A 14,417-nucleotide genomic window follows, 5' to 3' on the forward strand; every position below is an offset into this window, starting at 1 on the left:
GAGGAGGTTGATGTTTTAGGCATTTTACACATGAGGAAATACCTAACTTGGAATAGTGGTTTTCATCTTTGTGATGTCAGCACACATAGAACATCATACGGTTTCCACAGCATACTGGGCAGGGAGAACCACCTGTGGCTGGAGGTGACTAGCCCAGGAGCTCTGACTTCATCAGACCAGTCCAGGAATTCTTTTACCGACATTAGGGAAGCTCTGGCTTAGAGGAATCATCTAAGGTTCAGCTAAGGGCACTTAGCTAATAAGTAGGTGACCTGGAAAATACTTTTAAATTTTTCTAATCTTTAAGGAAACTATGAAAATACTACCATTTCTGAAAATATATATTCCCTTACCATTTGATTTATTTTGGAGATCAGTTTTTCCCCTCTAAGTCAACTGTATCAACATCTGTCATGATATATGTTGTCTCTGCTCATTTGTACCTGGTTTTAGGCTTGTGGTATTTTGGGGATGAAGTAAATTTATTCAACCTTCTACAGTCCAGAGTATAGTTACCTATCAAAGTTAGTACCAACTCTGAGAATGGCTATTGCAGCCGTGGGCATACTACGGCCCGCGGGCCTTTGAAATGAATAAAACTTAAAAAAAAAAAAAAGACCGTACCCTTTTATGTAATGATGTTCACTTTGAATTTATATTAGTTCACACAAACGCTCCATCCATGCTTTTGTTCCAGCCCTCCGGTCCAGTTTAAGAACCCATTGTGGCCCTCAAGTCAAAAAGTTTGCCCACCCCTGGGCTATTGTCTTCATTACGTTGGGCTTTTAAACACTTCACTTTACTTAATAACACAAATGGTGCTAGTTTTTAGTAACCATACCCTAAAACTAGTCACTAGCTCAGAGTGAGTAGCACTTGGACATTTTCCTTCTTTGAATGGATTGTTTCCTTCTTTTGCTTGTGGTGTATGTGTGTGTGTGTGTGTGTGTGTGTGCACGTTTTTCTCTTTTTCAATCAGAAAAAGGACCAGACTAAATTGTCCTGGTCTAGCTGGTACTTTCTGAGTTTTAGCGTAGAAGCCTGGCATCCCAAGAAACCCCTCAATGGAGATCTTTACTCCCCCTAAGTAACTTTCAGATAGCCCTAAAGTGGACCCCTGTTTCCATGTATCTGGGACCATACCAGATGACTTTCAAAATACCAGATTTATTGGCTGTTGATGGTAGTTACAAATGCCTCTACATTACTGTGCTGAAGCTTGGTTTGGTTTAGAGTAAAATGTAAAATAATAATTTTATTTGGCATATTTCTGTTTTATTCATATTTTCTATTGATGCTGTAGTTTTCTTTCTCAGTTGTGACAGAGACTATGTCCTACCTAATACCTAACACATAGTAGAAAACAATTAAATGTGATTAACTGAAACATGCAGAAGTTGACAAATTGTCTTAAAAGTATAAGAAAAGAATCAGGAGATAAACCTGGTCACTTTTTAAAAATTGCAGAAGTTGCCAATCGGTTTGGATACCAAGTTGTACTTTTAATCTGTCAGTTATAATATGAAAATGAAAAATCATATCTTTTTGCTTAACAGAAAGAGAAAGCTACCAATAGTCCAACTGGGAAAAGAGAAAAGAGACATTTTAAAAACATTTGTGTTGTATTTTAGACTTTTTTGTTTGTGTGCCATTTTCTGTTGGCAGCAGTGAAATGCAGAGATGACTAAAACATGGTTCTGAATCAATATGTAGGTGACAGATGAAGTGGATGAAGCTAATGCTATAAAATGCAGTAGTGGATGTATGCAGTGCTATGAAAATAGAATTATGAGCCTTATACATTTTATAGGTGAGGATAGGAGGAAAGGTGAGAAATTAATGACAGTTTCAGACACAAAAAAGTATTTAAACTGAACATTAGATGTATGGAGATATGAGACATCTGAAGTGTAAGGTGTAGGTAGGAAAAGCAGGGGGTTTTGAATATTAGAGGTAAGAAATGGTACTGGATCTGTAAAAACAGCCAGATCTTGCAGTGAATATTCTTTAGGCTCTCGCTCTCCTCCCCATCATCTTGCTGCTGCATTAGTTCAGTCCCATCTCATAGGGTTTTCTGTATCTGTTTCCTAATAATTAGCCTGGCCTTCCTGCTCTGTAATCTAACTTATGATCTACATTGCCGCCCACTAATTCTCTGAAATCTGGTTCTATTACTTAATTATTTGTAACACTTCATTGAGTCCCCAGTGCCAACAAAATAAAAATCAAACTGGAATGGGAGACTGTGCATAAGTCATTGAGCATATACAGTGTGGACCACTTAATCTGAGGCAGGGTATGTAAGTAATGGACCACAATCCCTTCACTTGTAAGGTAGGGATCATGCAATAATGGAATCTACCTCATCGGGATAATGTGAGGAGTAGGTGAGATAATAATTTAAAGTGCTCAGCCTTGTGCCTGTGCTATAATAAACACTTATTAAAAATTAGATATTATTGTGGCTTTTCAGGATTCAGGTTCCTGAAACATATTGTATGTACTGTGTGGCCTAATCTTTGTATCTTCCAAGTGATCTTTCCCCTCAGATTTTAATTCTACACTTTTTATTTCATTCCTGGCAGTGTTGATGCGTCCCTTTTATATTAGCCAGTATGTCCTCCCACTGTGACACTTATGAGGTTAAATCAGTTACTGATGAGTCTGCTTCTGCTGGTAGACTAGGGTCTCCTGAAGGACAGGGACACGTGTCCAGCTCCCAGCACACTGCCTGACATACCCTGGGCATTCAGTAAATGCTCACGTCTGGCATGGTTAACCTTTTCATTAAAAACTGCACCATGGAAAATTTTTGGTTATTATTATAGCATATTTCTTTAAAATACTGAAATGTTTACCATGAGAAGGTCTGGAATTTCTTTCCCTAGAAATCCTTGAAAATAATACAGAGATTGTATTTTGTGTGATGGCTATATTCTTCAAATGTTCTTCCAGCCCCAAAAATCTACAATAATAATAACATTACAGTGATAGTAAAGCAACTACTAATATATAATTTAGTTCTTAATATGTCCATGCATTTGTTTTTTTGTTGTTGTTGTTGTTTTTAATATATTTTACTGATTTTTCACAGAGAGCAAGGGAGAGGGATAGAGAGTTAGAAACATCGATGAGACAGAAACATTGATCAGCTGCCCCCTGCACACTCCCCACTGGGGATGCGCCCGCAACCAAGGTACATGCCCTTGACCGGAATTGAACCCGGGACCCTTCAGTCCGCAGGCTGACGCTCTATCCACTGAGCCAAACCGGTCAGGCTGCATTTGTTACCTTACATAATCTATTAATCCTAAGAAGTATGTACCATTATACCCATTTTATAGGAGATAAAAGCGAGGTCCAGCAAAATTAGTTTGCCAGATTCATAGTTAATTTCCTTTTTCTAAATACCAGAGCTTATATTATCTGAAACATGCTACCTCTTAATAAATAAATAGCAAACTTACTTGATACTTTAATAATAACAAATAAACACATCTCAATATTTGACTAGAGCAAATTTGTCCAAATGGGAAATAAGTATTTGTCAGCACACATTTATTTTTAATTTTTTCAGGCATTTAAAATCTTATTTTTATATATAATTTCCTGCGTGAAAATTTGGAGTTAATGATTTAGCCTCTGGCTTAAAATTTGTAACCTCACTTAGCTATACCAGTTGCAATTATGTCTGTCTTCTTACTTATTTACCTATTCATTTATTGATTGATTTGTTTTCCAGAAAACTGTGGACTGCATGACAACGATGTCAGTGCCTTCCACCCTGGTTAAATGTTTGTATCTGTTTTTTGACCTTCCACATGTGCCTGAGGCAGTTGGAGGTGCACAGAACGAGCTACCTCTAGCAGAACGTCGTGGACTACTCCAGAAAGTTTTTGTACAGGTATGGAAGGGGCTGTTTAAAGTGAGACAGGTGCATTCCTTCAATTAATGTGTTTCCTGTTCCATTTTATGTAGTATTTCATGTTGTTTATTATTTTTATCTCATGTAACTGTCACATTTGTTGGATCTGTACACTTCTTTTGAGAAATATGTGAGGTATTAACAAGTTTGTTTCTTGGACAGAGTCAACTATTAAGGTTACCTTTGTTCTAGCAATAACATCTGTGAAATGAACTAAGCAAGGAAAACTTTTGTTGGTAATCATTAAGTTTGTCGTAATATTTCTTATAATGTCAAGAGATTTTCTTTTGTTGCTGTCTATATACAGGAAGTCCCTGTATATCTAACTATAAATATTTAAATTATAAAAAATGTTTATTTTAGTGGCTGCTGCTACCTCCTCTGCTCCTTGCCTGCAAATTCATTCTTTCCCACCATGGCCACCATTCCTTTAATAGCATTAGTGGTTAAGAAAGGTTTAAAAAGACCTTTGCTACCTAGCCTGGAAATATTGTCATTTTGATAGCCTTTCTTGGGAGAAAATTTTCAAAACAAGCAAACTACAAACATTTAAAGTATAGTGTGCCCAGAGGACCTAATATAGAATTAAAAAACATTTTGACACACAAAGACAAATACTGTATAATTCCACTTATGTGAATCTAAAGTGAGTCAAACTCAGAAAATAAAATGATGATTGACAGGGGTTTTGGGTGGGGAAAAAGAGTTGTTTTCAATTGGTATAGAGTTTCAGTTTTGCAAGATGACAGTGTTCTAGAGATGTGTTGTGTAACAGCGTACTTAGAGTAAACACCACTGTACTCTATACTTTAAAATGATTAAGGTGGTAAATTGTATGTTATGTGTTTTCACCTCAATAAAAACCCCCACTCCTGCTTGTATCCAGTTCTCTGAAATTATATCACCTAAGATACAGATTTTTCACCTCTAAAATGAAGATAATGATACCTACCTAAAGGGTTTTTGTGAAAATTAAGTTAAATAATACACAAAGCTACAGTTCTCCCTTAGGACATAGTAGATATGAAATGAAAGTACCTGTGATTGCGCTGTTGTCACCACCACACAGTAAGGCAGTGGATCTGCAGTAGGTAAGGTAGAGCTGGGTCCAGATGGCAATTGCACCCCATGTAACTGGGGTGTTTACTGCAGGAATGACTGTACTCTGTAGAGCTGCTAGCCATGAAAGGACAGGAGTGGGAGGGTAAGGCGGTTTTAAAAAAGAAAAGACAGGATAATAAAATACTAATTCTGCAAATATTTATTGGACACTTGATTTATTAGATACTTTTGTGCTAGTGATGAACTTAAATCCCTTACCTCATAATTTGCAAGATAACCCATGACTTCAGAATTTTTGTTTTCCTCCCAAATGGCAGTGAGAACAAATGGCAGAATAGGATTAGAACTCAGGTTAATGTGACTCCTGAATTAGAATGGACGAGAAAAGCAGTGGAAGTAAATGAAGGAGTAAACCTCATGGGAATTAAAGCTGTTTTTAGTCAGTGTTTTTTAGATTAGTTGCCCTGTTTCAATAAAGCCCTTCTAAAGACGGAATTAATGCTTTAGGCAATAAATGGAAGTAGAATTGTATATATATATTTTTTAATCCTCACGTGAGGGTATTTTTTTGTTGATTTTTTTAGGGAGAGTGGAAGAGAGATGGAAAGATAGAGAGAAACATCGATGTGAGAGAAACACATCGATTGGTTGCCTCCTGAATGAACCCCAACCAGGGCTTGGGCTTGGGGAGGAGCCTGCAACTGAGGTACATGCCCTTGACCGCAAGGGAATTAAATCCGGGACCCTTTGGTCCACAGGTCGACGCTCTATCCGCTGAGCCAAACCAGCTAGGGCAGAATTGTGTGTGTGTGTGTGTGTGTGTGTGTGTGTGTGTGTGTGTATACACACACATACAGATATATACAGATAGATAGATAGATAGATAGATAGATAGATAGATAGATATAGATATATCTATAGATATAGATATATCTATAGATATCTATATAGATATATAAAATTTATTGTCTAAAATTTTATATATGTCTCCTTTTTCCTCAATTGACCCCCCTCAGAATTGTATATTTTTAATAGTAAATAAGTATAGCAAAAATTTCTAAAACTTAAATTTTTTTCTAGACCTGAAAACAGTGGGTGCTTTCAACCAAATGCAAGATTCATTTTGGCATATTGGGATCATTGAATGTGAAGGCCTGAAGGGACTCAAGAGAGCATTTAAATGAAACTCCCCATTTACTGAAAGATGGTATCCCAGTTGTGATCCTCAGCAGGATGGGGCAGTGGTTAGACCAGGCTCTTCCACCTCCTCTCTCTCCCCCACCCCTTGCTCCTTCAGTGCACCAGGTCACTTCCCTTTCTTAGTTTCTCATCCCAGGCTGGACATGGTTTTCATCCTTTTGTCTAGAAGATCTAACTTACCGCATGTTTTCAGAACACATAGTGTTTTTGATAGATTAAATTCCTAAGTTTATATTATGTGACAGAGAGTTTCCTGGGCCCTTAGCAGTTGGTATTGCTCCATGTAGGCATTTGGTTTTTGTGGGGTTTTTTTTGTTTGTTTGTTTGATTTGTTTTGTTCTGCTTTTTCATTTGCGTTGATGGAGCCAATTATTGCTCTGCCACCCGTGGCTGGACTTTGTGACGGAGTCCCCACAAATAGAAGTGGTAGTGTGGGGCTGAGAGGGAGGAGACATAGGCCTTAGTTTTCTAGTTTGTAAAAAGAAAGGATTATGTTAGATATTTGTAAGAATACTTTTGCCCTTAAAGATTAAAACCTATTATCTTAAGAGTCAATAACTTCAAGAAATAAATCCATTTTACTTCTGAGAATACAGAATTGATCTGGAAATAAGTATTTTATTTTTGGATTTGCTCTTATGTTGCGAATTAGAGAAATGATGTTCATCCCTCTCACACAGGATAATGTGAGAACCCAAGAAAAGTAAAATCAACAATACACTCTTCTGAGCATATGTCTTTTTGCTGCAATTAACTATCTTTTATCCCCAGGTGGCTTTATGTTGCATTTGATACATATGGGAAAATATATACATATTACACATATTAATGGGCATTTAGCATTCAACAATATCTCCAGGCATTATTTTGTGTGTGTGTGTGGGTGGGGGGTGCCTACATTACTTATTTTATATTTTGGTGTTTTTTTTGTCTAAATTCCTAATCCTTTTTTTATCTTCCTGATATTTGGCATCTATGATTTAGAAAGCTCTTATATTTAATTAGATTTTTGCATTGAAGGAAATAGGAAAAGCAAGACCTACCTTTCTCAGACAGATCATGACATTTCAAATACCTTTTTCAAACTTTCAATTACAGTTTACTTCCATACTATTTTGTTTTAGTTTCGGGTATACAGCATAGTGGTTAGACAATTATATACTTACAGAGTGTCCTCTACCCCCAATATTTTCAGTACCCACCTGGCACCGTATATATTTATCACAGTATTAGTGATTATATTCCCTATGCTGTACCAAATACTTTTTTCTATGTAGCAGTTTCTCCACAGATAATGAAATACTCAGAGTTCATGAAGCACTTTCAATAGAATGAAATTATTTCATAACTTATACTTATTTTACTAACATTATATATATTTGAAAATATTTAGATGAGAAAATTTACCACAGAGTAGGAAAGTTAACTGTTCCTGCCACTGAATTGAGATTAGAAGAACAAAATCCTTTGAGGGTGGAAACCATAGCTAAATTCCCCAAGTAGAAGGCTTTTGATGCTGTAAACACCAGTGTACTATATATTTTGCAATTCATAATTAAAAAATATTCATTCCAGAATTTAAAAAGTTTTTTTAATCTTCCTTGAAAGCTAGGCTTAAGAAGATTTTTGGCTACTAGACATATTTAAAAGTTACTTATGAATTAAGATGATTTTATTATTCTAATATCCTCTTCTACCTATATAGAAATTAGAACATTTTGAAAATACTTTTACTTTGTTTTACTGTTTTTACTTTCTCATCTTTCTAAAACTATTCTTTTTAGAGAAGAAAATTGCATTTCACCTATGATAAACTAAGAATTCAAGAACTAAACTAGAAAACTAAAATGTTGACTTTGAATGTTACTGTTGATTTATGCCGCTTAGGTCAAGGTATACAGAAATACATGATGCAAAGAAAATAGCAAACATAGGACATTTTTAATAAGTTGATAAAAGTAGGGCTGGATAACTATCTTACCATAACACCCTTCTAAATTATAGTTGTTTTTTGTTAATGCTGTCTAAGAGCACTCATCATTGTGGCTTTAATGGTATTGCTCATACTAACCCTGAACTTTCAGAGTTTTTAATGGTCAGATCTAGTCCTTTTCTGGGTCCTCCCTTTCCCCCAACCATTCATTTATATACACATTTGTTTTGTTTTGTTTAGATCTTAGTGAAACTCTGCAGTTTTGTTTCCCCGGCGGAGGAGCTGGCTCAGAAAGATGATCTCCAGCTTTTATTCAGTGCAATAACCTCTTGGTGCCCGCCCTATAACCTGCCTTGGAGGAAGAGTGCTGGAGAAGTCCTTATGACCATATCCCGTCATGGTCTTAGTGTCAATGTAGTGAAGTATATCCATGGTGAATATCTCTTTATTCATTCTAGGTGCTCTACATTTCTTTCACTTTTCTCTTCTTCATATGATGACAGATTTATTTTTAATCTCTCAATTTCCCAAAGATTCTTCTTTAAATTAAAAAATATATTTGCCAGCCCCAGGCCAGGTAGCTCAGTTGATGGGAGCATCCTCTGGATATGCCCTGGTTGCAGGTTTGATTCCCCAGTCAGGGCACGTGCAGGAACCGACCAATGAATGCATAAATAAGTGGAATGAACAGGTCTATGTTTCTCTCTCTCTCTCTCTCTCTCTCTCTCTCTCTCCCCCCCCTCTTTCTCTCTCTCTAAATCAATCAATCAATAATTAAAAATGAAATTTGCCAAGAGAAAAAAATACTTATTTTTCTATTTGTAAAGCATTTCAAATGTAAGAAATTTTCATCCAAATGATGGATATGTACAAGAGTTAAGATAATGTTATTTTTGTGTAAATATTCAATTATAATATAAGTTCGGTGTCATAACCTATCCCCTCCCTTTTACTGAATAAATAAAAAGTTTTTTTTGAGATGCTACAGTTAAAAATCTTAAGATATTTCATAGGTAGGCAGATATTAATCTGTTTTATGCGACATAAATAAAATTAAGTGGATTCTTTATCAACACAAAAGAGAAATTGTCAGTTCTGTTTCTTGCCTCTGTTCACATGTTAAATCTTTTAGCCTTTGTTATGTGAAACTGGGTTTCTTTAGACAAATAAATTTCATTAAAGATAAGAGATGAAATGACTCCAATCACCAGTCAGTAATGGGGTATAACTGTGTTTTAAATTAGTAATATATAGTACAAACATAACTTTTTAAAATTTTGTTTCCTGAAGTAGTTCTGTATCTCATTGGTCTAGATTGACTCTAATTTGAGCTTTAAAGTAATTATTAGATTTGTCTTCTTAAACTTAAAAGACAGTTTTTTAATTTTTTCCATCCTTTTACTGTATTAATATAAAAGATCAAAAATATCATTTGGCAGCAGGCAGTCATTTTGTTTGATGATAAAACATCCAAACAATGATTTAAAAACTATATTAAATGTCAACTACTTTTCAATACTTCCTTTATTACTCTTTGTTTTCTCCTTACAGGTAGAATTTTCCCAATGAATTTAAGTCTTATATTTACTTTTAGAATGTATAACGTTTATCTTACAGTATTTTATAGATACATTTAAATTTAATGTTTCATTAAACACTAACTCCGAAACAAGAAAGTTTTCTTAAGCAATTGCCATAAATAATGCATGTTTATTATTTATTTATTCTTACAGAAAAAGAATGTTTATCTACATGTGTTCAGAATATGCAGCAATCAGATGACCTGTCTCCCCTAGAAATTGTTGAAATGTTTGCTGGGCTTTCTTGTTTCCTCAAAGATTCCAGTGATGTTTCCCAAACTCTTTTGGATGATTTTCGGATATGGCAAGGATATATTTTCCTTTGTGACCTCTTGCTTAGGTAAAAACCCCCAATTCAAGAATATATTTTAAATGTCTACTCAATCTTTTTCATCAAAGGAAACAATAGAGTTCACTAGAGGCCCAGTGCATGGATTTGTGCACCTGTGGGGTCCCTCAGCCTGGCCTGCACTTTCTCGCAATCCAACACCACTTGGGGATGTCGGAGAGCCAGTTTCGGCCCAATCCCCATAGGCTAGGCCAAGGGACCCCAACAGTGCACAAATCTGTGCACCAGGCATCTAGTATGCATATAAGATCATTGGTTCATCTCTTTCTGCCCTCCCCATTCCCTCTAAGATTCATCTGTCCCATGTTACGATGCCTGTGGTTTCCGCTCCTGCATTGAGCGTCTGCCCCCTGGTTGTCAGTGCATGTCATAGCTACCGGTTAGCCAGTTGGCCAGTCGCTTAGGCTTTTATATATATAGATGGTTAGGAAAAAAGGAATCAGTCACTTACTTAATGTATACTTTATCTACTCTTGGCTTTAATCATTTATTTTTATTCCTCTTCTGCGAATAGCGTACATAAAGTGAACTTAGAATTAAATTGGCAAATGTAGACTACAAGCATGGTAGAATCAGTGGTTAGATGTGAAGAATAAATCTTTAGTATCTGAAGAAGTAAAACTTAGATGAAATAATTAGAATCTTCCTAAAGTATAAACTATCCTTGCTTAATTATGTTTTTGGTTTTCCTTATTTAGTAATTCAACATTGTTATTAATGTAGCTAAAAACAAGAATAATTAGATTGAGTGAGACCTTACAAATGTATAAAACAAATTAGGTAATCTAAAATGTTTCACTAGCCTCCTTTTCCATACCAAATGTTCCATGCATATATGGAAAGTGACTGGTTACAAATTTACTAGGAAAAAGATATTCATGCCTCACTAGTTGTGCCCTGGGTCATCAGTAATTTTTGAGTCATTTGATCTATTGTAAATAAGCACTATTTTTAAACATTTTATTTCCAAGATACTATTACTTAATACTAGGCAACCCCGAAGAATATAATTTTGCATATGTATCATAATTTACAAACGAGGACATCTGAAAATTGATGAAATAACTACAGTGGGGCCTTGACTTACGAGTGTCCCGACTAACGAGTTTTCGAGATACGAGCCTTCTCTTGGCCAATTTTTTGCTTTGAGTTTCGAGCTAAAATTCGGGCTACGAGCCAGCTTCAGATACCCCACCACTAGTTGGCACAGCGAACGTCACAGTGAACGCCACAACATCAGCCCAGCATCACGTGTCTCACTTGTTCACTTTTTGATTTGACATACGAGTAATTTGAGTTACGAGCTCTGTCACGGAACGAATTAAACTCGTAAGTCAAGGCCCCACTGTATTTCATATTACTAGGAGGTTATTAATTGGTGCAAACCTTTGAGAACACAGGTTAACCAGATATTATCAAAAGCCTCAGAATAGTCATTACTTTGACACAATAATGTCTCTTAAGATTGTATCCTAAAGATATAATCTTAAGTTTAGATGACATTTTATGTATGTTAGTGCTCTTATACTCTGAGTTTCGCTAGCTGTCCCACTTCCCTCTCCCCAAATCAGTGGTTCTTCTCCATGACCATTAAAAGCATATGTATGGAGAGTTTATACTACATAGAGAAACCTATATAACACTAGCAAATGGAGGGCGGGGGAAAGGTTATAAAATTCTGCATATGGTATGAAAATAACTTATTAAAACAAAACTTTCACATTGAAAAAGACAAGTTTAAAAAATATATCAGAATATTAACGTCTTCTAGTTGTGAGGGTAAGCATACTTTTTCTTTTTTTTTCTACTTTTGTGCATTCTCCAAGTTTATTTTAATGGGAGTAATTAGTTTCATTGGGGGGTTCCCCGATAAATCTTATTCTTTAAAAACTACATTTTGCACCTCATTTTGTAATCTTAATAAAGCCACAGTCAAAAGATGATTCTACAATCACTCCAATGTTCCTCTAAAGGAATTAAGATTGTTTTAAAAAATTGTCAGCCTCTCAGAACTTTATTTAAATGTCCTCTAATAGAGTACCTGAATTAATTAATGAAATACAGATGAAGTGTTAGAATCCTCCCCAAGAAATTCATTTTTTAAAAATTGTTAGAAAAAATATTTTAGGAAAGAAATAGTTAATAAGGGTTTTGCTTGTAAACAGTGAAACTTTATTACCTTAGAGCAGTGGTTCTCAACCTTCTGGCCCTTTAAATACAGTTCCTCATCTTGTGAACCAACCATAAAATTATTTTCATCGCTACTTCATAACTGTAATGTTGCTACTGTTATGAATCGTAATGTAAATATCTGATATGCAGGATGGTCTTAGGCGACCCCTGTGAAAGGGTCGTTCGACCACCAAAGGGGTCGCGACCCATAGATTGAGAACCACTGCCTTAGAGCTTTAGGGAATTTAAGAGATATTTAATCTAATTATTTTATAGAAACTTTATACCAAAGATCAATGATTTACCTAAAATAGCACTGCTAGTGGCAAAATCAGCACTGATATCAATCAGGTCTTCAAACTGTTGTGTATTTTTTTCAAATACACCATAATGTCTGAAAATTTATAGATTCTAAAAAATGTGTTTTTATATGGGAAAAAATGCAAGAAGATACTTCTTGGAGCATTTGATACGTTTATTTACTGCATATAAATATTGAACATTTCTGTATTAAATTTGAGAATATAACTAGAAAAAAATATTTGCTAAATCCTACTCTTCCTAGATTGGAACAAGCAAAAGAGGCAGAATCCAAAGATGCCTTGAAAGATCTGGTTAATCTGATAACTTCCCTAACAACATACGGTGTCAGTGAACTAAAACCAGCTGGTATTACCACAGGGGCACCCTTCTTATTGCCTGGATTTGCAGTGCCTCAGCCTGCAGGCAAAGGTGAGTTTCTTGTCTCCCATCCCCCCATCTCCCATTTTCAGTCAGAAATCGAGAAAGAATGAAGCAGTCTGACTTTGATTGCTCTTTATTTGTTACTTATATAAAGGTAATCTACTGTTTTAAAGTTTGTGCTCTTTATGATGTAATTTGTTGAGTGAAAGTCTTTACATATTAAATACTGAAGTATAATAAAATAAAAACGGTGAAATTTATATTTTAGTATTTCATTTTAGCATACAAACAGTTTAATAACACAAATATGCCTCTTTTGATGTTGGCACTTCACACATTTCCACTTTATATGGCTGGACCATGACTTATATTCTCCAATCTCTGTGCTTTTCTCTATGTATATATATTTTACTTAAAACTCAGCAAACCTAAGTACAAAGAAGTTACATGATTTCTTTTGTAAAAGAAAATAAATTTTATAGTTCAGATTTCCTGACTTTGACTCCTCATCTAGTGATCTTTTACTAAGAAAATTTACTGTATAGTTAATAACATTTAGTTACATAAGAATACAAGCTAGTTTTAAATACCATGTAATTTTCACTTAGTTGGAATTCAGAAGAACAAAATAAGTGAATAGAACAGAAACAGACTCATAGATACGGAGAACAAACTGATAGTTGCCAGATTGGAGGGGTGTTGGGGGATTGGGTGGAAAAGTTGAAGAGATTAAGGAATACAAATTAGTAGTAAGAAAATAGTCACAGTTCTTCAGGGAATATAGTCAATAATCCTATATAATAAAAGGCTAATATGCAAATAGACCGAACGGCAAACGACCAGTTGCTATGACGCGCACTGACCACCAGAGGACAGATGCTCAATGCAGGAGCTGCCCCCTGGTGGTCAGTGCGCTCCCACAGGGGGAGTGCCACTCAGCCAGAAGCCGGACTCACGGCTCCCACCTCCACGGCAGCGCCAAGAAGCAGTGAGCTGAGCAGTAAGGAGCGAGGAAGAATCGGGCCTAAGTCGGCAAGTGGACATCCCCTGAGGGGTCCCAGTCACAGGCTGGGCTGAGGGAACCGCCCCCCCCCCAGTGCACGAATGTCATGCACTGAACCTCTAGTACTGTGATAACTATGTATGGTGCCAAATGGGTAGTAGAATAATCAGGGGGATCACTTCATAAATTATATAAATGTCTAACCACTATGCTGTATACCTGAAACTAACCTATACTAATAAAAGACAAAGATACTAATTGACCGTACCTTTGCTATGCCTAAGCCATGCCCACCAGCCAATCAGAGCGACTATATGCAAATTAACCCAACCAAGATGGCCACAGCCACGGAGCTGAAGCAAGCAGGAGGCTTGGTTCCCCCGGCGATGGAGGAAGCCAAGCTTCCCGCCTGCCTGGCTGGCTGTGGCCTCTGCAAAAGGCAACAGTTTCAATTATAGAAGCTAAATAAGTCCCAGATACCTGCTTTCAGCCAGCCTTCACTGGGAGCT

General features: G+C 36.1%; 1 protein-coding gene across 6 annotated transcripts in view; it reads left to right on the forward strand.

Moving 5' to 3' along the window:
• The window catches only part of WDFY3 (WD repeat and FYVE domain containing 3), a 274,072-nt gene that overhangs the window by 115,366 nt on the left and 144,289 nt on the right, over nucleotides 1-14,417 (forward strand). For all 6 annotated transcript variants that reach the window (XM_070393429.1, XM_070393438.1, XM_070393454.1 and 3 more), the window contains 4 exons: nucleotides 3,743-3,904; nucleotides 8,361-8,553; nucleotides 9,854-10,040; nucleotides 12,787-12,953. In XM_070393429.1, the coding sequence (XP_070249530.1) occupies nucleotides 3,743-3,904; nucleotides 8,361-8,553; nucleotides 9,854-10,040; nucleotides 12,787-12,953 (709 nt within the window). The remainder of the gene's footprint in view (nucleotides 1-3,742; nucleotides 3,905-8,360; nucleotides 8,554-9,853; nucleotides 10,041-12,786; nucleotides 12,954-14,417) is intronic.

Source organism: Myotis yumanensis, unplaced genomic scaffold (genome assembly GCF_028538775.1).
Source record: "Myotis yumanensis isolate MYYU_CA2020_CCGP unplaced genomic scaffold, mMyoYum1.0.hap1 SCAF_1, whole genome shotgun sequence".
Taxonomy (NCBI): Eukaryota; Metazoa; Chordata; class Mammalia; order Chiroptera; family Vespertilionidae; genus Myotis; species Myotis yumanensis.